This window comes from Stenella coeruleoalba (assembly GCF_951394435.1).
Source record: "Stenella coeruleoalba genome assembly, chromosome: 7".
NCBI classification, from domain to species: domain Eukaryota; kingdom Metazoa; phylum Chordata; class Mammalia; order Artiodactyla; family Delphinidae; genus Stenella; species Stenella coeruleoalba.
The window spans coordinates 33,096,836-33,120,368 of record NC_137153.1 but is presented as its reverse complement, the minus strand read 5'-3'; the positions used below and the strand labels follow the sequence as shown (position 1 = coordinate 33,120,368).

The following is a 23,533-nucleotide window of genomic DNA, read 5'->3' as shown; positions in this document are numbered from 1 at the left end:
TGAGTCTGGGTCATCCTCTGCAATCTGGAGGAATGGTGGGCACTATGGCCTCTGAGTGAGGGTATCTTCCTGGGCTTTCCCTGGTCCTTACCCTATCTGATCCTCTACTGTGGACCTTGAGACAAGGGAAGCCACCAGCACCCAGGCTGAATCCCTGGTACTCTAAAGGAGAAGAGGCTTCATGAGGGGCTGTGCCTGACCCAGGTACTCTGAAGGAACAATCACATAACAGAGGCAGGCATGCTGCAGGTCACTAAACAAAAAGAACACCATCAAACCAACTCTGGAGTCAGGCAGATGGGATCCAAGAGAGGCCAGAAGATAAGGACCTACAGGCGGGGAGAACAGGAAGATGAGCTTATAAGGCCCTTGTGAGAGTTTGTGAGACCCTCAGCACAGCATCTGGCAAAGGGCACACCCTCTGTATGATGGGGTATGATGCATCTCATTTAATCCCAAAACAGCCTGACTTAGAGATTGTCCATGTCACAGGTGACCCACATAACTTAACATGCAACCAGCGCTCCTGATACTTCAAGCCCTATTAAGGCAAATGTAGCCTCTTCCAGTGGAAAACAAAACCCTGACCCTGCCCCAGATGGGCCTGCCACCCTGCCTCATGTGTAGGGCAGAGATGTGAATGCAGGCTCCCACAAGTGGGGCTGATAGCACATAGGGATGAAATGAAATACAAAATTTTACTGTTGAAACATGTCTCCAGACCTCAAAAAGAAACAATGACCTGGCCCAAGGATCCAGTTTCCCAGGCCCCAGAAGCTCCTGATAAGCATCACTTGTCCTGGGACCTGGGGTCTCTAAAGGTACAGGGCCACTGTGTCCTGAAGTCACCTACTATGATTCCATGCCAGAGAAAAACACAGTTAGGGGTTGAAACTGCACTGGGAAATTTGTGAACATTCTACCCCATGACTCCAGCAGGGCTTGCCTGCTTTAGCTCTGACTGCATTTTTTTCCCTATAATGTTCTTCATGTTATTTTTTAACATCAATTATTTGGCACATAGGCCATAATAAAGTCCCCAGGACCCTTTTCTCCACCCCATCCCTTAGTCCCCGGCACCCAGAGTGGTTTTAAAAATTGAAACAGATCTTTTCACTCCCTACTTTAACACCCTCCTGTGGCTTCCCACAATCACAGTCAACCCTGTTATGCCATTTTCCTCACTGCACTTAACACTACATGAAGTCACCTTCCTCATCTGTTTGTATATATACATACTGCCTGTCATCCCTACCATAACATGAATATTGTTACCTGGATCGCTGGTTCTTTTTTTTTTCCAAGTTAATTGCATTTTATTATTGTGCTATGATGTGGTTTGTCTATCCTTAAGCAGAGCAGCATAATGTAAAGTATAAGGTGAATATTGCCAAACTTTTATGTATGTCTACTTTATTTTGGCCTGTGAATTCATTTATTTATTGAAGTAGAGTTGATTCACAATATTATATTAGTTTCAGGTATACAGCATAATGATTCAGTATTTTTGCAGATTATATTCCATTAAAAGTTATTACAGGCTAGTGGCTATAACTCCCTGTGCTATACAATATATCATTGTTGCTTATCTATTTTATAGATAGTAGTTTGTATCTTTTAATCCCACACCCATAATTTGTCTCTCCTTACTTCAGTAAACACTAGTTCATTTTCTAATCTATGAGTCTGTTTCTGTTTTGCATATACATTCATTTGCATTATTTTTTAGATTCCACATATGAATGATATCATACAGTATTTACCTTTCTCTATCTGACTTATTTCACTAAGCATAATATTCTCTAGGTCTATCCATGTTGTTGCAAATGGAAGAATTTCATTCTTTTTTATGGCTGAGTAACATTCCATTAAATAAATATATATATATATATATTCACATCTTCTTTATCCATTCGTCTATTGATGGGCACTTGGGTTGCTTCCATGTCTTGGCTCTTGTAAATAGTGCTACTATGAACATTGGGGTGCATGTATCTTTTTGAATTAGTGTTTTCATTTTCTTCAGATATATACCCAGGAGTGGAATTTCTCCACTCATGTGGTAGTTCTATTTTCAGTTTTTTGAGGAACCTCCATACTGTTTTCCATAGTGACTACATGAATTTACATTCCTAACAACAGTGTACAAGGATTTCCTTTTCTCCACGTCCTGTCCAACATTTGTTATTTGTAGACTTTTTTTTTGTTTGTTTTGCGGTACGCAGACCTCTCACTGTTGTGGCCTCTCCCGTTGCGGAGCACAGGCTCCGGATGCGCAGGCTCAGCAGCCATGGCTCACGGGCCCAGCCGCTCCGCGGCATGTAGGATCTTCCCGGACCGGGGCACGAACCCATGTCCCCTGCATCGGCAGGTGGACTCTCAACAACTGTGCCACCAGGGAAGCCCTATTTGTAGACTTTTTGATGATAGCCCTTCTGACATGTATGAGGTGATATCTCATTGTGGCTTTGATTTGCATTTCTCTAATAATTTGCAATGTTGAGGATGTTTTTCATGTGCCTGTTAGCCATCTGTAAGTCTTCTTTGGAAAAATGTCTATTCAGGTCTTCTGCCCATTTTTTAAATTGGATTGTTTGGGGTTTTTTTTGATATTGAGTTGTATGAGCTGTTTATATATTTTGGATATTAACCACTTGTAAGTCACATCATTTGCAAGTATTTTCTCCCATTCTAGGCTGTCTTTTCATTTTGATGATGGCTTCATTTGCTGTGCAAATGCTTTTAAGTTTAATTATATCCCATTTGTTTATTTTTGCTTTTATTTCTTTTGCCTTAGGAGACAGATCCAAAAAGTATTGCTACAATGTATGTCAAAGAGTGTTCTGCCTATGTTCACCTCTAGGAGTTTTATGGTTTCAGGTCTTACATTTAGATCTCTAATCCATTTTGAGTTTATTTTTGTATATGTTGTGAGAGAATGTTCTAATCTCATTGTTTTACATGTAGCTGTCCAGTTTTTCCAGCACTACTTGTTGAAGAGACTGTCTTTTCTCCATTGTATATTCTTGTCTCCTTTGATGTAGATTAATTGACCATAGGTGCATGGGTTGATTTCTGTGCTCTCTATTCTGTTCCATTGATCTACATGTCTGTTTTTGTGCCAGTACCATGGTGTTTTGATTACTGTAGCTTTGTAGTATAGTCTAAACTCTGGGAGGATGATACCTCAGCTTTCTTCTTTTTTGTCAAAATTGCTTTGGCAATTCGGGAACCATTTGGTTCCATTTGAATTTTAGGGATCACTGGTTCTTGATTCACATAGGTGCACAATAAATATTTTCTAAATAGAGGAGTTTGAGCAAAGGACTGCAAGGAAGGCAAATATTCCTGTTCATTGACTTAAGTGAAGCTGCCATGTACCTTCTTCTGCAGATTCAGCTCATAATCCATTCAGTCATCAACATGGGAAATAAAGTGATCAAATTCTCATAAGTTAATTAACATAAAAGTTGACATTTTAGTTCAGTAAATAGTGGATGATGTTACAAAAATTACCATCTGTGAGGAAGAAAATAAAATAGGAGAAGGTATATTAGCTTAATAGCTAACATTTGTTGAGCAGTTATTCTATGCCACACACAAGTATTAACTCATTTAATTCTCTCAGTGGAGATGCAGAGAGTTAAAGAAAACTGCCCAAGGTCACAAAGGTCATAAAGGGTGGAGCCAAGATCTAAAAAATTCATGAGGCAACTTGAATGTGGTGATGGTTACACAAAACACATAAATACTACACCAAAAAGAGCTGATTTTATTGAATGTAAATTAAAAATAACTTTAAAAAATTCATAGGTGGTAATTATGAAAAAAATGGAGATGAGTTAAAGGGAGACAAATAACTTAGCACTAAGCACATGAATGCACTGTACTAATAACTATTAAAATCTATACTTGTGAACAGGGTATCAAGAAAGTCTCTACCAACTGACCCTGTTAATGACTACCCCCAATCAGTCAGCCATTCACTGACCTCACCTGATCCTCATCACTGAACCCATGGACCCTCCACACTAAATTTCACTGACCCCAGTTATTACAGCCACTAATCTCTCATTACTGAACTCAATGAAAGCCATCACCAATCGCACAGACTCTCCTCAGTAATGCCCCCAAACCAGTGTTACTGTCCCGTAAAGCCCACATTCCTGGCCCGACATCCATGCCATCAGCGAGCAGGAAGCCCCACATTAGTGTCCCCACATCGTGAAGCCCACCCATCCCTGTCACTCACATCACAGACGCCTGAATCACTGGGGACACAGTCATCCTTAGTGAGCATACATTGACCTCACAGGTGTTGTATCAGTGACCTGGACACCATCAGTCAATGCACTCAAGAGGGAGACCAGTCATTCTGATTTGCATGGGATTAGCTATGTTCATGGCTCCACCTGGGAGTTCTGGGCTAACCGAGACAAATCGGTTAGCCTGGAACCAAAATTTACCACCCCATCAGCGAGCACAGAGCACCCTCAGTGACTCCCAAACTCAACCATCTCTGCCTGACCATCACTGAGTGTGACCATCACACTCTCTGGACCACAGATTTCTGTGCTTACACTGATCCCAGGGATAACAAACACGGAATTCCAAAATGACTCTCGCTTTTGGAACCTCTCTCCTCTGTCAGAACAAGCCTGAAGCTGTGCACTGATCAGTGGGACCACAGGACTCCTTGCCAACAGTAACAAACATGCCCCCCACCCGCACCCCCACAGCCCTCCTTTGCAGCTGCTTGTGTCCAGGAACAAGACGACAGTGCCCAACTCATAGTTTTTGCTTTGAGACAGTAATATTGGTAAGGCCCTTCTTCCATACGGAGTAGGTGCCTTCCAGGGACCTCAAGGATTCTCTCTGGAGGGAGGAGAATGGGAGGCGGGTGGATTCGGGTCCAGAATCGTTCAGGAGAAAGTTTGGGATTAAGATCTGGAAAAGAAAATCTCTCACCTGGAAAAGTCAGACAGGTGGCAGTATGGTGGGCTCTGTAGCGACACAAGCTAGGGGCTGGGGACCAGTCCAGATGGGAGCCCCAGGTAACAGGGCCCATATACAGCACTTCCCATATGTGACTCATTTCTCACATAAGAAAAACTGACTATCAGAAAGGCTTCCAAGTCCAGCAGTTAATCCACCTGGTTAACTCTCCTCTGTGTTGTATTCATTACATTGTATTCATTGTGTTGTATTCATTCATTGTATTCAAGGAATCCTTGCATTCCTGGAATAAACCCCACTTGATCATGGTGTATGATCCTTTTAATGTGCTGTTGGATTCTGTTTGGTAGTATTTTGTTGAGGAGTTTTGCATTTATGTTCATCAGTGATATTGGCCTGTAGTTTTCTTTCTTTGTGACATCTTTGGTTTTGGTATCAAGGTGAAGGTTGCCTCGTAGAATGAGTTTGGGAGTGTTCCTCCCTCTGCTATATTTTGGAAGAGTTCGAGAAGGATAGGTGACAGCTCTTCTCTAAATGTTTGATAGAATTCGCCTGTGAAGCCATCTGGTCTTGGGCTTTTGTTTGTTGGAAGATTTTAAATCACAGTTTCAATTTCAGTGCTTGTGATTGGTCTGTTCATATTTTCTACTTCTTCCTGATTCAGTCTTGGCAAGTTGTGCATTTTTAAGAATTTGTCCATTTCTTCCAGGTTGTCCATTTTTTTGGCATAGAGTTGCTTGTAGTAATCTCTCATTATCTTTTGTAGTTCTGCAGTGTCAATTGTTACTTCTCCTTTTTCATTTCTAATTCTATTGATTTGAGTCTTCTCCCTTTTTTTCTTGATGAGTCTGGCTAATGGTTTATCAAGTTTGTTTTTTTCTCAAAGAACCAGCTTTTAGTTTTATTGATCTTTGCTATCGTTTCCTTCATTTCTTATTCATTTATTTCTCATCTGATCTTTATGATTTCTCTCCTGCTAACTTTGGGGGTTTTTTGTTCTTCTTTCTCTAATTGCTTTAGGTGCAACGTTAGGTTGTTTATTTGAGATGTTTCCTGTTTCTTAAGGTAGGATTGTATTGCTATAAACTTCCCTCCTAGAACTGCTTTTGCTGCATCCCATAGATTTGGGGTTGTCATGTCTCCATTGTCATTTGTTTCTAGGTATTTTTTGATTTCCTGTTTGATTTCTTCTGTGATCACTTGGTTATTAAGTAGTGTATTGTTTAGCCCCCATGTGTTTGTATTTTTTACAGATCTTTTCCTGTAATTGATATCTAGTCTCATAGCACTGTGGTCAGAAAAGATACTTGATATGATTTCAATTTTCTTAAATTTACCAAGGCTTGATTTGTGACCCAAGGTATGATCTATCCTGGAGAATGTTCCATGAGCACTTGAGAAAAATGTCAAAATATTTTAAAATTTTCTCCTAAGACTTTTTTGATGCATGTGTTATTTAGCAGTGTATTGCAGAGTCTCCAAAAATTTTGGGATATTTCAGCTCCTTTTTTGTTGCTGATTTCTTGTTTAATTCCACTGTTGTCTGAGAACATACTTTATTTAATTTGTATTCCTGTAAATTTGTTAAGACCTGTTTAATGGCCTAGAATGTGATCTATCTTGGTGAATGTTCTATGTGAGCTTGAGTTCAACGTGTGTTCTGCTGTTGTTTGATGAATTTTTTATAAATGTCTATTATGTCCAGTGGATTGATGGTGCTGGTGAGTTCAAATATGTCATTACTGATTTTATGCCTATAGGATCTTTCAATTAGTGATAGAGGAATACTGAAGTCTCCAATAGTAACAGTGAATTTGACTTCTTCTCTTTTCAGTTCTACCAGTTTTTTTTCCAGTTTCATTGAGAAATAATTGACACACATCACTGTATAAGTAAGTTTAAGGTGTACAGTATGGTGGTTTGATTTATATATATTGTGAAATGATTACCACAATAAGGTTTAGTTAACATCTATCATCTCACATAGATACATAAATAGAAAAGAAAAAAGCAATCTTTAAATTTATAAATATTATGAGATGAAAATTTAATACCTCCTCCCGTCATTCCTCATCTTCTATCCAAAAATTTTATCATACTTTAAATTATATCATAATTACTGTTTGCATCTTTATAACAATGTAAATATAGCTCACTGCAGAACCATTTAGAATACTGTGATTATATATCCTTTTTAAAAAATCGAACTATAATTGACCTACAGCACTGTATTAGTTCCAGGTACACACCTCAGTGATTCAATATTTCTGTACATTACAAAATGATCACCACAGTAAGTCTAGCTACCATCGGTGACCATACAAAGTTATTACAATATTATTGACTATATTCCCAAAGCTGTACATTCCATTCCCATGACTCAATTATTTTGTAACTAGAAGTTTGTACCTCTTAATCTCCTTCACCTATTTCACTCAACCCCCCATCCTCCTCTCCTCTGGCAACCATCTGTTTGTTCTCTGTATCTATGAGTCTTTCTGGTTTGTTTTGTTGTTGTTGTTCATTTGTTTCAGATTCCACATATAAGTGAAATCATACAGTATTTGTCTTTGTCTGATTTATTTCACTTAGCATAATACCCTCAAGGCCCATCCATGTTGTTACAAATGGCAAGATTTCATTCTTTTTTATGGCTGAGTAGTATTCCATTGTATGTATATGTGTCTGTGTGAATATATAGATATTCATACGTCTTCTTTATCCATTCAATCTATTGATGGACACTTAGGTTGCATCCATATCTTGACTATTGTAAATAATGCTGCTATGAACATTGGGGTACATGTATCTTTTTGAATTAAGTTTTTTTGTTTTCTTCAGATTTGTACCCAAAAGTAGAATTGTTGGATCATATGGTAGCTTTTTTAAAAAAATAAATTTATTTATTTTATTTATTTATTTTTGGCTGTTGGGTCTTCATTGCTGGGCATGGGCTTTCTCTAATTGTGGTGAGCGGGGGCTACTCTTCATTGCAGAGCAGGGGCTCTAGGTGCATGGGCTTCAGTAGTTGTGGTGCGTGAGCTCAGTAGTTGTGGCTTGTGGGCTCTAGAGCACAGGCTCAGTAGTAGTGGCACATTGGCTTGCTTGTGCTGTGGCACATGGGATCTTCCTGGACCAGGGCTTGAACCTGCATCCCCTGCATTGGCAGGCGGATTCTTAACCACTGTGCCACCAGGGAAGCCCCATATGGTAGTTTTATTTTTAGTTTTTTGAGGAACCTCCATACTGTTTTCCTCAGTGGCTGCCCCAATTTACATTCCTACCAACAGTGTACAAGTGTTCCTTTTTTCTCCATATCTTTGCCAACATTTGTTATTTGTGTTCTTTTTGATCGTAGCCATTCTGACAGGTGTGAGGTGCTATGTTATTGCAATTTTGATTTGTATTTGTCTGATGATTAGTGTTGTTGAACATCTTTTCTTGTTAGCCATCTGTAAGTCTTCTTTGGAAAAATGTCTATTCATATCTTCTGCCCCCCCCTCCTTTTTATTTTTTGGCCATGCCACATGGCTTGCATGATCTCAGTTCCCCAACCAGGGACTGGACCCTGGCCTAAGGCAGTGAAAGCACCAAGGCCTAACCACTGGACCACCAGGGAATTTCCCTCTGCCCATTTTTAGATTGGGTTGTTTGTTTGTTTGTTTTTTGATAGTGAGTTTTATATATTTTAGATATTAACCCCTTATCAGCAATATCATTTGCAAATATATTCACCTATTCAGTAGGTTGTCTTTTAATTTTTTAAAAAAGATTTTTTTTATGTGGACCATTTTTAAAGTTTTTATTGAATTTGTTAAAATATTGCTTCTGTTTTATGTTTTGGTGTTTTGGTCATGAGACATGTGAGATCTTAGCTCCCCGACCAGAGATCAAACCTGCACCCCAGCACTGGAAGGCAAAATCTTAACTGCTGGACCACCAAGGAAGTCCCCTCTTTTCATTTTTTTGATGATTTCCTTTGTTGTGCAAAACCTCTAGCTTTATTTTGATTAATGTTAGCATGCTATATCTTTCTCTATTACTTTAATTTGATCTATTTGTGTCTTAAAATATTTTTTGTTTAGTTTGAATCCACAGCTTTATTTAGAAATAATTAATATATAACATTATGTAAACTTTAGCTGTACCGTGTAATGATTTGATACACATATATATTAGAAAATGATTACCACACAAGATTAGTTAATACATCCATCATCTCACACAATTACAGTTTTTTATTGTGATATAATGGACATACAACATATCAGTTTCAGGTGTACAACATAATGATTTGATATATATGTATACATATGTACATATATATATAACAAAATGATCATTATTATAAGTCTAATTATATCCATTACCACACAGTAACAATGTTTTTCTTGTAATGAGAACTTTTAATATCTACCCTCAGCAACTCTCAAATATACAGTACACTATTATTAACTATTTTCACCATACTGTACATTATGTCCCCAGGACTCATTTATTTTATAATTGGAAGTTTGTACCTTTTTTAAAAATAAATGTATGTATGTATGTATGTATCTATTTATGGTTGCATTTGTTCTTTGTTGCTGTTCACGGGCTTTCTGTAGTTGTGGCTAGCAGAGGCTACTCTTCATGGCGGTGCAGGGGCTTCTCATTGCGGTGACTTCTCTTGTTGTGGAGCACGGGCTCTAGGTGTGTGGGCATCAGTAATTGTGGCACACGGGCTCAGTAGTTGTGGCTCGCGGACTCTAGAGTGCAGGCTCAGTAGCTGTGGTGCACGGGCTTTGTTGCTCCGTGGCATGTGAGATCTTCCTGGACCAGGGCTCAAATCCATGTCCCCTGCATTGGCAGGCAGATTCTTAACCACTGTGCCATGAGGGAAGTCCCAGAAGTTTGTACCTTTTGACTCCCTTCACCTCATTCAACCACCCCCACCCCCATGGCTGACAACCACCAATTTGTCTGAGTTCAATTTTTTCCTTCTTTCTTTTTAAAATTTTCAAATATAAGTGAAATCATACAGTATTTGTCTTTCTCTGTTTGACTTATTTCACTTAGCATAATGTCCTCAAGGTCTATCCATGATATTGCAAATGACAGGGTTTCCTTCTTTTTATGGCTTAATAATTTTCCATTATATATACATATGAAGGTCTGTACAGATCCTTTTCTCATTATTTAATTGAATTATGTCTTTTTGCTATTGAGTTGTATGAGTTCTTTATATATTTTGGATGTTAACCCCTTGTCAGAAATAATTGATATATAACATTGTGTAAGTTTAAAGTGTACATTTCTCTCTACCTGGAGATAGTAGTGGATTTCACAGGTTAAATGCTCCCGCCTGTGCTGCCCCCCTACTCCCTCCCAGACTTTAGATTCCAATGGTAAGTAAGGTTTTGTTACATGTACTTCTGACCAACTGGCTATAAATCAGAGGTTCCTGTGATTTCCTCCTTAGTTTCCACTAATTTGCTAGAGTGGATCACAGAACTCAGAGAGACATTTTACTTACTAGGTTACCAGTTTATTATAAAAGAGAAAGGTATGGGGAATAGGCACTGCACTTCCATGTCTTCTCTGAGAGCGTTACTCTTCCCAAATCTCCATGTGTTCACCAATTCAGAAACTCTCTGAACTTTTGGATTTTTACGGAGGTGTCATTTCATAGACATGATGGATTAAATTGTTGGCCACTGGTGCTTGATTCAGACTCTCTCCCCTCCCTGGAGGTCAGTGGGGTGAGACTGAAAGTTAGGTAGGAGGTCAGGGGCCCCTGGTTAGCTCCCCTGATAACTAGCCCCCATCCTTAGGTGGTTTCCCAAAGTCACCTCATTAACATAACAAAAGACAACTTTTTCTTTCTTATCACTCAGGAAATTCCAAATGTTTTAGTAGCTTTGTGCCAGGAGTGGGGGGACAAAGACCAAATATATATATTTCTTTTTATAAATCACAATATCACAGCTTCCGAACCATTTGTTGTGTTACGGAGTCTAAGCTTGTACTGCTTGTCCACAATAGGCCAATATGTCAAGAGAAAAGTTATTGGGGCAAGGAATAGCAACTTTATTTGGAAAGTCAGAAAATTGAGAAGATGGCTGGCTAATGTCCTAAAGAACCATCTTAACTTGGAATAGAATTCAGGCTTCTTTTATGTTAAGGGAAAAGGGAAGCAGGAGGATTCAAGATTAAAGGGTAAAAGTGGAGTGCAGACTTCTTGGAGCCACCTGGCCTTCAAGGGAAGCATAACATTTCTTTGTCCTTCTGCTTGCTCATGTAGGCTGGATCACAAGCCCCCTGTAAAAACTTTAAATTGTTAGCAGTTATTTTTACTCTACCATTCTTATCTCTGCTTATTAGCAAGATTTCTGGGCTGAAAGCGAACTTATCTACAAGTAGTAGCCATAACTAGCTCGGGACCAGGGGATGGAAACTTTCCTCAGGGAACTTAATGAGCTATTTGGGCACAAGCAATATTTCTCTAATATTTAACTCTTTATGCGCAGGACTAGAGTAATAGAGTATAAGCTAAAAAATGAGGGAGGCTGTTCCAACATGGTGTTAGTTCTGTTCTTCCTCTGTTACAGTTGGAAAGACTATCCTGCCATTGAATTGCTTTTGCACCTTTGTCAAAAATAAGTTGGCTGTACTTGTGTACTATTTCTGGGTTCCCAATTCTTTTTCTTTGAACTGTCTGTCTCTTTGCTAATATCAAACTGTCTTGATACTGTAGCTATATAATAAGTCTAAAAAATGAGTAGAATGATTTCCACTTTATTTTGTCTCAAAATTATTTTATTGAGCTGGCTGGGTCTTCCAGGGCTAGGTAGAATTAGAGTGGTGAGAACAAACATATTTGCCTTGTTCCCAAACTTAGGGGGAAAGCATTCAGTCTTTCATAATTTAATTTGATATTAGCTATAGTTTCCCCCCCTAATTTATGACGTTAGGAAGTTCACCTCTACTCTTAATTCCTGACAGTTAAAAGAAAACAAGAAATGACTGTTCAATTTTGTCAAATGCCTTTTCTGCATCAATTGATATGATCATGTAATATCTTTAATTTTATCCTGTTAATATGACGGATTACAATGATTTATTACATTGGTTTAATTTATTCTATGACTTAATAAACACCACTTGGTAATAGTGTATGATTATTTTTATATATTTGTTAAAAACCCAATAACAGGCCCCAAATGGAGTCACTTATGCTAAACCTCATGTCACCAAACCGACACATACCTTAATTACAGTTTCAGCTCTCCAAGAAATAAAATCTTAAACCAGTCAATACGGAATCACCTGATCAGCACTTGTTAGGTAATCTGCCTGATAGACCCCTGTCATTCCCTAAAGGAAAGTAATCTTGCAATAACCAATCTGCTTTCTGCCTGATAGAAATAACTTCCTTGTTCCTGCTCTCTTCTGCCCATAAAAAAATTTCATTTTGCACAGCTTCTCAGAGCTCCTTTCTATCTGCTACGTTGGATGCTGCCAGGCTCATGAATCGTTGAATAAAGCCAATAAGATCTTTAAAATTTACTCAGTTGAATTTTATTTTTAATATATTTAAAAATTCTATTTGCTAATACTTTGTTAAGGATTTTTTCCTTATCAACATTCATGAAATATATTGATCTGTATTCTTTTTCTTTTTTGGTACTGTCCTTCATTTTGGTATCAGGGCAATACTGGCCTCATGAAGTTAGTTGGAATGTGTTCCTTTTAATTGTTTATTCTGAAAGAGATTGTGTAGAATTTGTGTTAATCTTTAAATGTTTGTTAGAAATCTCCAATCTCCAACATCTGGGCCTGAAGATTTCATTTTCAGATGTTTAAATTTTGACTTCAATTATAGAGCTACTCAACATATTTATTTCTTGCTGTGAATGTTGTTGGAGTTTGTGCTTTTATGGGCAATTGGTGTATTTTTCTAAGTTGTCAAATTTATGTGTGTAGAATGGTTTTGGGTATCCTCTTTTTTTTTAACGTCTTTATTGGAGTATAATTGCTTTACAATGGTGTGTTAGTTTCTGCTTTATAATGAAGTGAATCAGCTATACATATACATGTATCCCCATATCCCCTCCCTCTCACCCTCCCTATCCCACCCCTCTAGGTGGTCACAAAGCACAAAGCTGATCTCCCTGTGCTACGTAGCTGCTTCCCACTAGCTATCGATTTTACATTTGGTACTGTATATATGTCCATGCCACTCTCTCACTTTGTCCCAGCTTCCCTTCCCCTTCCCCGTGTCCTCAAGTCCATTTTCTAATAAGTCTGTGTCTTTATTCCCATCCTGCCCCTAAGTTCTTCATGACCTTTTTTTTTTTTTTTTTTTTTAGATTCTATATATATGTGTTAGCATACGGCATTTGTTTTTCTCTTTCTGACTTACTTCACTCTGTATGACAAACTCTAGGTCCATCCACCTCACTACAAATAACTCAATTTCGTTTCTTTTTATGGCTAATAGTCCATTGTATATACGTGCCACATCTTCTTTATCCATTCATCTGTCAATGGACACTTAGGTTGCTTCCATGTCCTGGCTACTGTAAATAGAGCTGCAATGAACATTGTGGTACATGACTCTTTTTGAATTATGGTTTTCTTAGGGTATATGCCCAGTAGTGGGATTGCTGGGTCATATGATAGTTCTATTGGTATTCTCTTTTTATTCTTTTGTTATCTGTAGGATCTACAGTGGTATCTTACATTTCATTCTTGTTTTTGGTAACTTATGTCTCCTCTAGAGGCTTGTCGATTTTATCACACTTCCCATGGAACTAGCTTATTGTTTTGTTTTCTGTATTGTTTATTCTTTTTTCAATTTTATTGTTTTTTGCTCATATTTTTATTATTTACTTCCTTCTTGTTTTTTTTTTGTTTTGTTTTTGTTTTTTTGCTCTTCCTCTTCTAGTTTATTAATGTGGGAACTTAGGTTATTGATTTGAGAATTTTCTTCTTTTCTAATGTAAACATTTAGCAGTATAAAATTCCTCTCACCACTACTTTACTTGTCAACTACAAATTTTGATACATTTCGTTTCCACTTTCATTCATTTCAATATATTTTAAAAATTTCCTTGAGGGCTTCCCTGGTGGTGCAGTGGTTGAGAGTCTGCCTGCCAATGCAGGGGACACGGGCTCTTGCCCCGGTCCAGGAGGATCCCACATGCCGCGGAGCGGCTGGGCCCGTGAGCCATGACTGCTGGGCCTGCACGTCAGAGCCTGTGCTCCGCAACGGGAGAGGCCACAACAGTGAGAGGCTCGCATACCGCAAAAAAAAAAAAATTTTCCTTGAGTCTTCTCTTTTGACCCATGGATTATTTAGAATTGTGTTGTTTAATTTACAAGTGTTAATTTCCCATTGTCTTTCTGTTACTGGTTTCTTGTTTGATTCTATTGTGTCCAGAGAACATACTCTTGATGGAGAAAATTTTCACATACTGAGGTATGGAGAAGTCATTTTGGCTTATACATGGTTCAGCCTGAACTTTGGGTGAACTAAAGCAGCCTGACTCCTGGCCTGTCAAGTACACACAGTGCATCTGCTTTAACCATTAAGGTAAAGAATGTCTGTTTCAAAGGTAAGGATAAATAACTCCCTTCCTATAGCTTCCAATGTTAACACTCCCTCAAAGATAAAGTTCCCTTTCCAGACACCAGAGTCTTGCTGTCTCACTGTATATGTAATAAATCTGTCTCTTTTGAAAGCTTGAAGGAATATACCCCTGTCATGTTTGATGTATGCTCTTTGTTCTGATAAGGTTTAAGCTTGTGCTAAAAACCATGCTTCAGGGGAGTGGTTCCTCAGAGCTATCTGAGAAGCTCTCTCCTGGGCTACAGTTCTCAGTTTGGCTCAAATAAAACTCTTATATTCCTATCTTAGATTGTTTACTTATTATTTCCATCAATACTCTCTAAGATTTCAGTTCTATTAAATTTGATAAGATTTGTTTTACAGTCCAGCTTATGGTATCCCTTGGTAAATGCTCCATAGGTGCTTGCATAGAATGTTTATTCTACTGTTTGGGGGCGGAGTGTTTAATAATTGCTGATTAGATATTATTGTTTGATGGTGTTTGAAGCCACAGGAGTTGGGGAAAGGCCTGGGGCTGCTTGGAGTGACCGACTCTGGTCACCCAGAGCTCTGGGTTGTTCCTGGCTTAATTCCAGTATACATACCTCTGGTCCACCTTTCCTCCTGACAACTCTTAACTACACACAAGTCTACGTCACTTCAACATGGCCGCCCACAGGCCTGAGTGACTACAGGGGCGCCGCCATAATGACTTCAAATTTAAGACATTTAGAGAGGGGCGGGGTTCAGCAGAGCGCCATGTTGGATACTGGCAAGTTTTGGCCAAGAAGTCGCTACTGAGCATGCGCACACCCAGGAGGCGCCTAAGGAATTCCGCAAGGACAGGGAGGGATCCAGAAAAAGGAAGCGGGTGCTGTTGTCGTTCCAGTGATTAAATGACCACTGTCTTGAAAGAGCGTGGGTGAGGGGCTGGTGAGTGCAGGGAGTTTCCGAGGGCTGAGTGAAGAGGTGTCTCTGATGTCCGTGAAGAACAATCGGGTCAGTGATGGAGGCGGTCAGTGGATGGAATAATAGGGGTCGGTGTGGTCTTGACGGTGGCTTCCCGGCGGATTGATAGTGGGGTCTTTAATGGTGGATCCGCGGAGACATGGGGTGGGAGTGATGGGGTCTATGATGGTGGATTCCCAGGCGGAGTGATGGGGTCTGTGGGATCTTTGATGTTGGATCTGTGGACGGATTCCCGGAGTCTGTGGGGAGTGGGGAGGATAACTGGGGGGGCCTGAGTAATGAAGGTTCTGAGGGGGAAGGATGCTAGATCTTCATTGATTTCCTCTCTTTTTTCTGCTTACTGGTTTGTTTCTATTTCTGATATTTTAAAAGTTGTCGATGGAAATAATCAATAAATAATCATAACAGGAGTAGAAAAGAGTTTTATTTGAGCCAAACTGAGGACTGTAGCGCAGGAGATAGCGTCTCAGAAGGCTCTGAGGAACCTCTGGGTTGAAGCATGATTTTTAGCATAGTCTTATACTTTATCAGAACAAAAATCATACATCGAACATGACAGGGATATATTCCTTCAAGGTTTTAAGAGCACCAGATTTAGTACATGTAAAGTGAGAGAGCAGGACCTTGGTGTCTAGGAAGGGGATGCCATGTGAAGGGAGTTATTTATTTTTATCTTCGAAACAGACTTCTTTACTTTAATGGTTAAAGCAGATGTGCTGTGTGTGTTCACACAAGTTCAGGCAGAACCATGTATAAGCCAGAATGACTTCCCCATACCTCTGTATGTGAAAATTTTCTTTATTGTTATCATGGTACACTTTGCTAGAGACTTTTTGATCCCTTCCATATCCAGGTTAGTAGCTACTGTGTCATTCCTAATATTTATGTATCATTTTTCTTTCCCTTTTTTATTATCAATCATCTCAAGGTTTACTTTATTGGTCATTTCGAAGTACCGATTGTGTTTATGCTCTCTTCTGTTTTTATATTAATTTTATCTTTTTATTTTTAGATAGTTTCCCTTTTATCTCCATTTTATGTAAATTGCCATTCTTTCCCTTATTTTCCCAGTTTTATACTGGATACGTTTAGGGGTATAAAGTTTCTTTTATATACATCTTTATCTTTGAAATGTATAAGTTCAGTTTGGTGTTCCACTTTGATCCTGAGTTATTGGAGTTTCTTCATTCCCAAATTATTGATATGTTTTGTTTATTTTAAATTTTATTATATTGTCATAAACTGTAGACTACAAAGTCTCAACTTTTAAAAATTTGTCAAGATTTTCCTTGAAGACAAGTTACACAAGTTACATTGAACTTTGTTCAATGGCTATAGGAGAAAGTATATTTTCTGTTTGTGTGGTACAAACTTCTTTTAATGTATATTAAATATAGCCTGTTAGTATTTTTCAAGTTTTTTTCTTTCCTATTTTTGGTCTACTTGATTCATCATATTCTGAAAAAGATATAAAAATAATCTCTCACTAATAATTCACTTTGTAGTTTTATATGCTTTTTTTGCTAGTTTTATTTGTGTGTGTTTGGGGGAGAGACACACATAAACCTAATGGTTAATGCATTTTGTATCATTTTTTTTCATTTATTGGATGCTATTATTACAGGATCCCACTTTTCAGCAAAAAGCAATTTCAATTTTGAATTTCACTTTGGTATTTATATTGCTATCCTTGTTTTCACTTTCATTTCATTTGGATGATTTATCTTTGCCCAGGTCTTTATTTTATATTTCTATTTGTCTCATTGTTTAGGTTAACTACTTATAATAGATACATTTTAGTTTTCTTAAATCCAACCTATAACCTAGTCTTTGTTTGTCAATAGGATAATTTTACCTTTTCAGTTTAGTGTAATAATGATTTACCTGATTTTTATACCTTCTGTTTTAATGTTTACTATTTATTTTAACTCATTTTCTTTTCCTTTTTCATACTTTTATTGGATTGATGAAATTTCTGTTCATTGTTTCCATTCTACACCCCAGATAACTCCTGTTTTTTTCCTGAGATAGTTAAAAATGTTTTGTCATAGGATAGTATTATTAATTTTCTGTTTAATGGCCTCCTTATCACATAATCATCTTTTTAAATAATTACATCTCTCTTGCAAAAATTATTGCTGAACAATTTTTCTATTTGCTGTTTCTCATCTGATTTATTTTACATTTGTTTGGAATACTTTTTGTGGGTATTTTCCTCAGGTAATGATAAGAGATATTCTTCAAGTGCTTTTATTTCTGAAAATGTCTTTGACCCTAACAGAAGTGGTCCTTTAGATGCTACTTCTGATGTCAGTTAGCTTTCATTACTGCAGATGGGGCATCTTGATTTTCTTAATTCTTTTTCTGTAAATAATCTGTTCTTTCACACATGATTTAGATGTGTTTTAGATTTTAAAGTTTACCTTTAAAATTCAAGAATATTCCTAGATTTGTTCACTGATTGAGCTCCAACTGGTGTGTGTGTTTGTGTGTAAATTTGTTGGAAAGGCTAATGGTGTAGGCCTAGTGAGTGGTGTGGATAGTGGTAGGAGTCCTTGGGTGATTTCTCAGAGTCCATCACAGGTATGTCTGGAATTGGAGTCTTGGGATCACTGATGGAGATGCATTGTGGGTAGTGTGGACAAAGAACACTGCCTGCCATTTCAGTAAACAAAGTATGGTGTGGCTATCAAGCCATCAGCCACTGCAGCCACCCCCCACTGTGCATCCTGAGGGGAATCCAGAATGGAGAAAAGCAGGATATTGGCCCTAGATAGTTTGATGCATGTCAAAGGAATGATTTCAGTGAGCCCAGACTCTTGCATCTCCCATATATAGGAAAGTGCTAAATTTATTAACTTGAGATGTCTGGATTTTCTTTAATTGACAGTAATCTTTTGATGTTCCAATTAGATGGTTTTGGTTTTGTTTTGTTTTGCAAAAACTCATATATATTCTGGCTCCTCCCTTACCTCTTTGGAACAGTCCCTCAGAGCTATCTGAGGGGCTGTATCCTGGCTTAAGTCCTCAGTGAGTCTGCTGAATAAATAATAATCCTCACCTTTTAGGCTGTGCATTTTTTTTTCAGTCGACAGTAGTGATAACAGTGTGGAGGCCAGTTATTGGTACATGTGGTATTGTGATATAATAAGAAATATATATTTTGGTTTTCATCCACAGTTCCCAGCACATAGCTCCTAACACCTTTATTATTTCCTAAGTGATAAGGGCTATAGGGGCTTCTTTTGTTCCTGTGTCTTGAAATAGCATCAAAGGGCTAGGGTGAAATTGGCGGGGGTTTTTTTGCTATAAAACGTTCCTTTCAACCACACCTGAAGTGATGTTTGGAAAGGCCCTAGTGAATTGCTGGATGGGGGCTGGTTGCCAGGGGAACCAAGCAAATTATTAGCATTTTAGAACTTGAAACCCACTCTCTGGCTGGAGGTTGAATCAGTTGCCAATGGCCAGTTATTTAATCAATCATTTGTACATTGTGAAGCCTCCATAAAAACCCAGAAGTGTGGGGTTTGGAGAGTTTCTGGATTGAACATGTTGAGATTCTGGGAGAGAGATGCACTGCTTCCGACGTATCTTGCCATAACCATCTCTTCTATTCTACCTGGCTGTTTCTGAGTTATATTCTTTTATAATAAATTGGTAATCTAATAAGTAAAATATTTTCTTGAGTTCTATGAGCTGCTCTAGCAAATTAATGGAGACTGAGGAGGAGGTCGTGGGAACCTCTGGTTATAACCGGTTGGTCAGGGCACAAGTAACAACCTGAACTTGTGATTGGCACCTGAAGTTGGGGTGGGGACAGTCTCGTAGGACTAAGCCCTTAACCTGTGTGATCTAGTTCTAACTCTTAAGTAGATGGTGTCAGAACTGAGTTAAATTGTAGAACACCCAGCTGGTGTTGTAGAATTGCTTGGTTTGCGGCCCCCTCCTCCCAACACACACAACACACACACACACACACACACACACACACACATTTGGTGGCCAGAAGTGTTGAGAATAGAGGAAAAATACACAGGAGGAGTTTTTCCTTTTCAGGGTGTGATTGATGTAGAACCAGGACCATGAGATAGAGATGTTGGAGGTTCTGTGATCAGGGACTGTAGAATGAGTGATTGTGATCTCGTGGAGAGAGCAGTGAATGGTGGCTTGAAGCGAGATCTTAGTTCCATGCCCAAGAATTGGACCTGGGTAGCCTGGCTGAAAACCAAGAATCCTAGCCCCTAGACCAGCAAGGGCAAAGTTTCCCTGGCTCTTGCCCCGTTTGAAAGCAAGAATGTTTCAAGGAGGCAGAAACCGTAAACACAGGTACAAAGTTTATTATTAGAGACACAGCACAACATGTGGGAGAGACATAGAGAAACAGTTTGTATAGTTAAGACAGAAGCAAGGCAGAGACACACACCCGGAGAGAAAGAGTATGGGCATCCTCCCTAAGGAGGAGGAGTGAAGTAAAGAGGTGGTTAAATCATTTATATAAGGCATTTCGTCTGGGTCTTTGCTTATCTTTAATCAGTTATCTCACTTCTTTTTCCACACCTGACCTATCCTAGGTCCCTCCCTCACATGTATGCACATCTTTTTGCCAAGATGGATTCCAGTGCAGAAGCCTGTGGGAAGGTTGACACCACCTATTATGGGGTGGCACCCCCTCCCTTTTTTGACCCCTGAGGAGCCTTTCTATGCATGTGTAGTTGGGGAGGTCTCCTTGACCTCAAACATGAGAAATATGTGGTCTCTTCATCGTTTATCTGGGCAGGACTCAGCTCCTGTCTGCCCCTGCCATTACTGTTATCTTAAAGTGTCCACTGGAGGCAAAGTGCAGCTGTTTACCCTGTTCCTGTGTTCTTTCTATCTGGAAGTGTAAACAGGAAGCTGGCTGTAAATGTCTAACCTGGAGACCATCTATTTCTTGCCTCAAGAAATATAAACAGAGGATGGTTGTAAATGTCTAGCCTGGAACCCATCTATCTTCTGCCTCAATTGCGGCCTGTGGGAAGCAGGACAAGGGAACCAGTGATTCTGATGTGTGAGTAATGGCTGCTGGGGTGAGGTCAGTGTGCAGCAGTTGACAGTTGTAGTAAGCAGATTGAGGAGTGGGAGTGAGGAATTGAGTGTCAGGGTTGGTGATGACTTGAGGGGCTGGTGAAGTCAGATAATGTTTGATACAGTAATTGCATTCTATGTGGATTACTGATCTTGTAATAATAGCAGTAATTAATATATAACAAGCAGGTATGTGCCACACATGGACTGAGTGCTTTTTAAGTATTATAAAATTGGTTTATCTTAAAAGTATAAGGATGAGGAAACTGAGACTGAAGTAAGTTCTTCAGATTGTCACAGCTAGAAGATGGAAGGCCTGGGATTCAAATGTACATTGATTTGGCTCCACACCTCATATATTTCCCCTGTGCCACCCTGTTCCATACTGTTTGATGCACTCTTGCGAGGACAGCTGAGAGGCTGTCACTGAGTGGCACTCTCTCTGTCAGGATCCCTTTGTGTTTCCACAGAGCCCTGAGGTCAGACCACTTAGTTGAACCTTCAGGATCATTTTTTCAGACTCCAGCCCAACTTGGCCCGATAATCACTGGCAGTCTTTGGACCCTCACTCAACTTAGGGCTCCTGGGAAGACTGGAGTTCTAAGGAAACAGAGGTGAAGCTCATTGTGAACATGCCAGCCAAAAAGAGCTTGTCTCATAGATCCCATATCCAGTTCAAATCCTGGCTTGGCAGGAATATGACAGTTCCTGTGAGTGGGGAGGGGGAAGCCCAGAAGCACGAATCTTCTCAGAGGTGGACTTGCTGAAACAAAGCATGATCCTTTGCAATGTGAACAATGCATGGCCCATGTCATGTACTCAAAGGCTGTTCCCTGTAGTGGGAGAGGATTTATTTTTTTAAGTTTTTATTATAGAAAATTTCAAACATACAGGAAAGTAGAGAAAATGTTATAATGAACCTACAAATGCCCTCATCACCCAGTCTCAATAATTATCAACTATTTGCCAGTGTTGTTTCACCTATCTCTTCTCACTTGCTTTGTTCTAGTTAGAATATCTTAAAACAAATCTTGGATACCATGTCATTTCACCCACAAATACTTTAGCATGCAAATCCAACTGATGTGGACTTTTTTCTCCCACATAACCCCCAGGCCATTACTCACCTAACAAAAGTTACAGTAGCTCCTTAATATCATCTGCTATTCAATCTATAGTCAGAGTTCTCTGATTATTTTGGACAAAGAAAGTTGTCATCTGCTGTATCAGTAAACAAAGGAAGTTGTGGTCAACAATCCATCAGCCACTGCACTCGCCCCCACTGTGCACCCTGAGGGGATTCAGTATGGAAAAAACCCAGGATACTGGCCCTAGATATTTAAGGTGCATATCAAAGCCATGATTTAATGAGCCCAGACTCTCGAATCTTCCCATACATAGAGAACTGCTAAATTCATTAACTTGAGATGTCTGGATTTTCTTTTTCTTTTCTTTTTTAAAAATTTTTATTGGATATAGTTGATTTACAATGTTGTGTTAGTTTCAGGTGTACAGCAAAGTGAATCAGTTATACTTATGCATATATCCACTTTTTTTTTAGATTCTTTTCCCATATAGACTATTACAGTGGATTTTCTTTAACAGTAATCTTTTCATGTTCCAGCTACCTAATTTTTTTTTTTTTTTTGTAAAAACTCCTATATATCCTGGCTCCTCCCTTACCTTTTTGGAACAGTCTCTCAGAGCTATCTGAGAGGCTGCCTCCTGGGCTTAAGTTCTCAGCAATTCCGCCAAATAAAACATAATTCTCACCTTTTAGGTTGTGCATTTTTTTCAGCTGATGTTATCTAAAAAATGACTTTTTAAACTTTTCCTGTGAAAATTTAAAAAATACAAATGTAGAGAAACTAGTATAAAGAAGCTTCATTTAGGGGACTTCCCTGGTGGTCCAGTGGTAAAGAATTCGCCTTCCAATGCAGGGGATGCGGGTTCAATCCCTGGTCAGGGAACTAGGATCCCACATGCCACGGGTCAACTAAGCCTGTGCACCACAGCTACTGAGCTTGTACGCCTCAACTAGAGAGCCCATGTGCCACAAACTACAGAGCCCATGCGCTCTGGAGCCCGTGTGCCATAACTAGAGAAGAGAAAAACCCCACGCCACAACTAGAGAGAAGCCCTCGTGCCACAATTACCCATCAATTTTCACAATTATCAACTCATGCCCAGTCATTTGTCGTCTATCCCTTCCTCCAATATTTCTTTTCTTCTGCTGGATTATTTTGAAGCAAATCTCAAAGATTTTGTCATTTTATCCATAAATATTTCAATATGTAAAATTCCTTTAATAAAAATAGCCACGGTGATATTATCACACCTTAAAAAATTACAATACATTTTAAAGTATCATTATGTGGATTGGATTGGTAAGATTTAGAGGCTTGATCAGATTCAGATTCCTTTTTTTGTTTTTGTCTTTTGGGGAGCAAGACTACTTCCCATGTGATATACTTGATCAGGAGGCACATAATGTCTGGTTATCTGTTTTGTGATGTGAGCAGCCATTGATGATTGTTTCTTAGATCCATATTTCATTATGTGTGCAAAATGGACATTTCTATTTCTACCATTCTTTTACTTTGTTGACTTATAAAAATGCATAATGTGAGAGTTGAGAGTTGTCTTATTTGGGGCAAAATGAGGACTATAGCCCAGGAGACTGTTTTATATAGCTCTGAGAAACTGCTCTGAGAGCTAGCGGGGAGGGTCAGTATTATATATGATTCAGGTGAAGGGGGTGGTACGTACAGTCAAGCACACATTTTGGCAAAGTCTTGCTGCTAGTCCTGCGAAGGTTGCTGCTAGTCACAAGGAGCAGATGTCTCTGTTAATGATTTTAATGCCTTTCTAGATATGAGGAGATGCAAGAATTTGGGCTCATAAAATATTCTCCTGAAAATATCTTACTATCTGCAGGGCTGTTCTGCCAGT

The 23,533-nt window shown here is 38.9% G+C and overlaps 1 protein-coding gene across 8 annotated transcripts in view; it reads left to right on the top strand.

The window, feature by feature from the left end:
* Positions 1-15,335: 15,335 nt before the first annotated feature.
* ZNF484 (zinc finger protein 484) overlaps positions 15,336-23,533 on the top strand; it is a 28,629-nt gene continuing 20,431 nt past the window's right edge. For 5 of the 8 annotated variants that reach the window (XM_079927519.1, XM_079927512.1, XM_079927518.1 and 2 more), the window contains exon 1: positions 15,336-15,547. Coding sequence is in view for 2 of the 8 variants with exons in the window: in XM_079927512.1 (XP_079783638.1) it covers positions 15,527-15,547 (21 nt within the window). In the remaining 6 variants the exon portion in view is untranslated. Of the gene's footprint in view, positions 15,564-23,533 lie in introns of all 8 variants that reach the window. The other 3 variants (XM_079927514.1, XM_079927516.1, XM_079927513.1) reach the window with 2 other exon arrangements.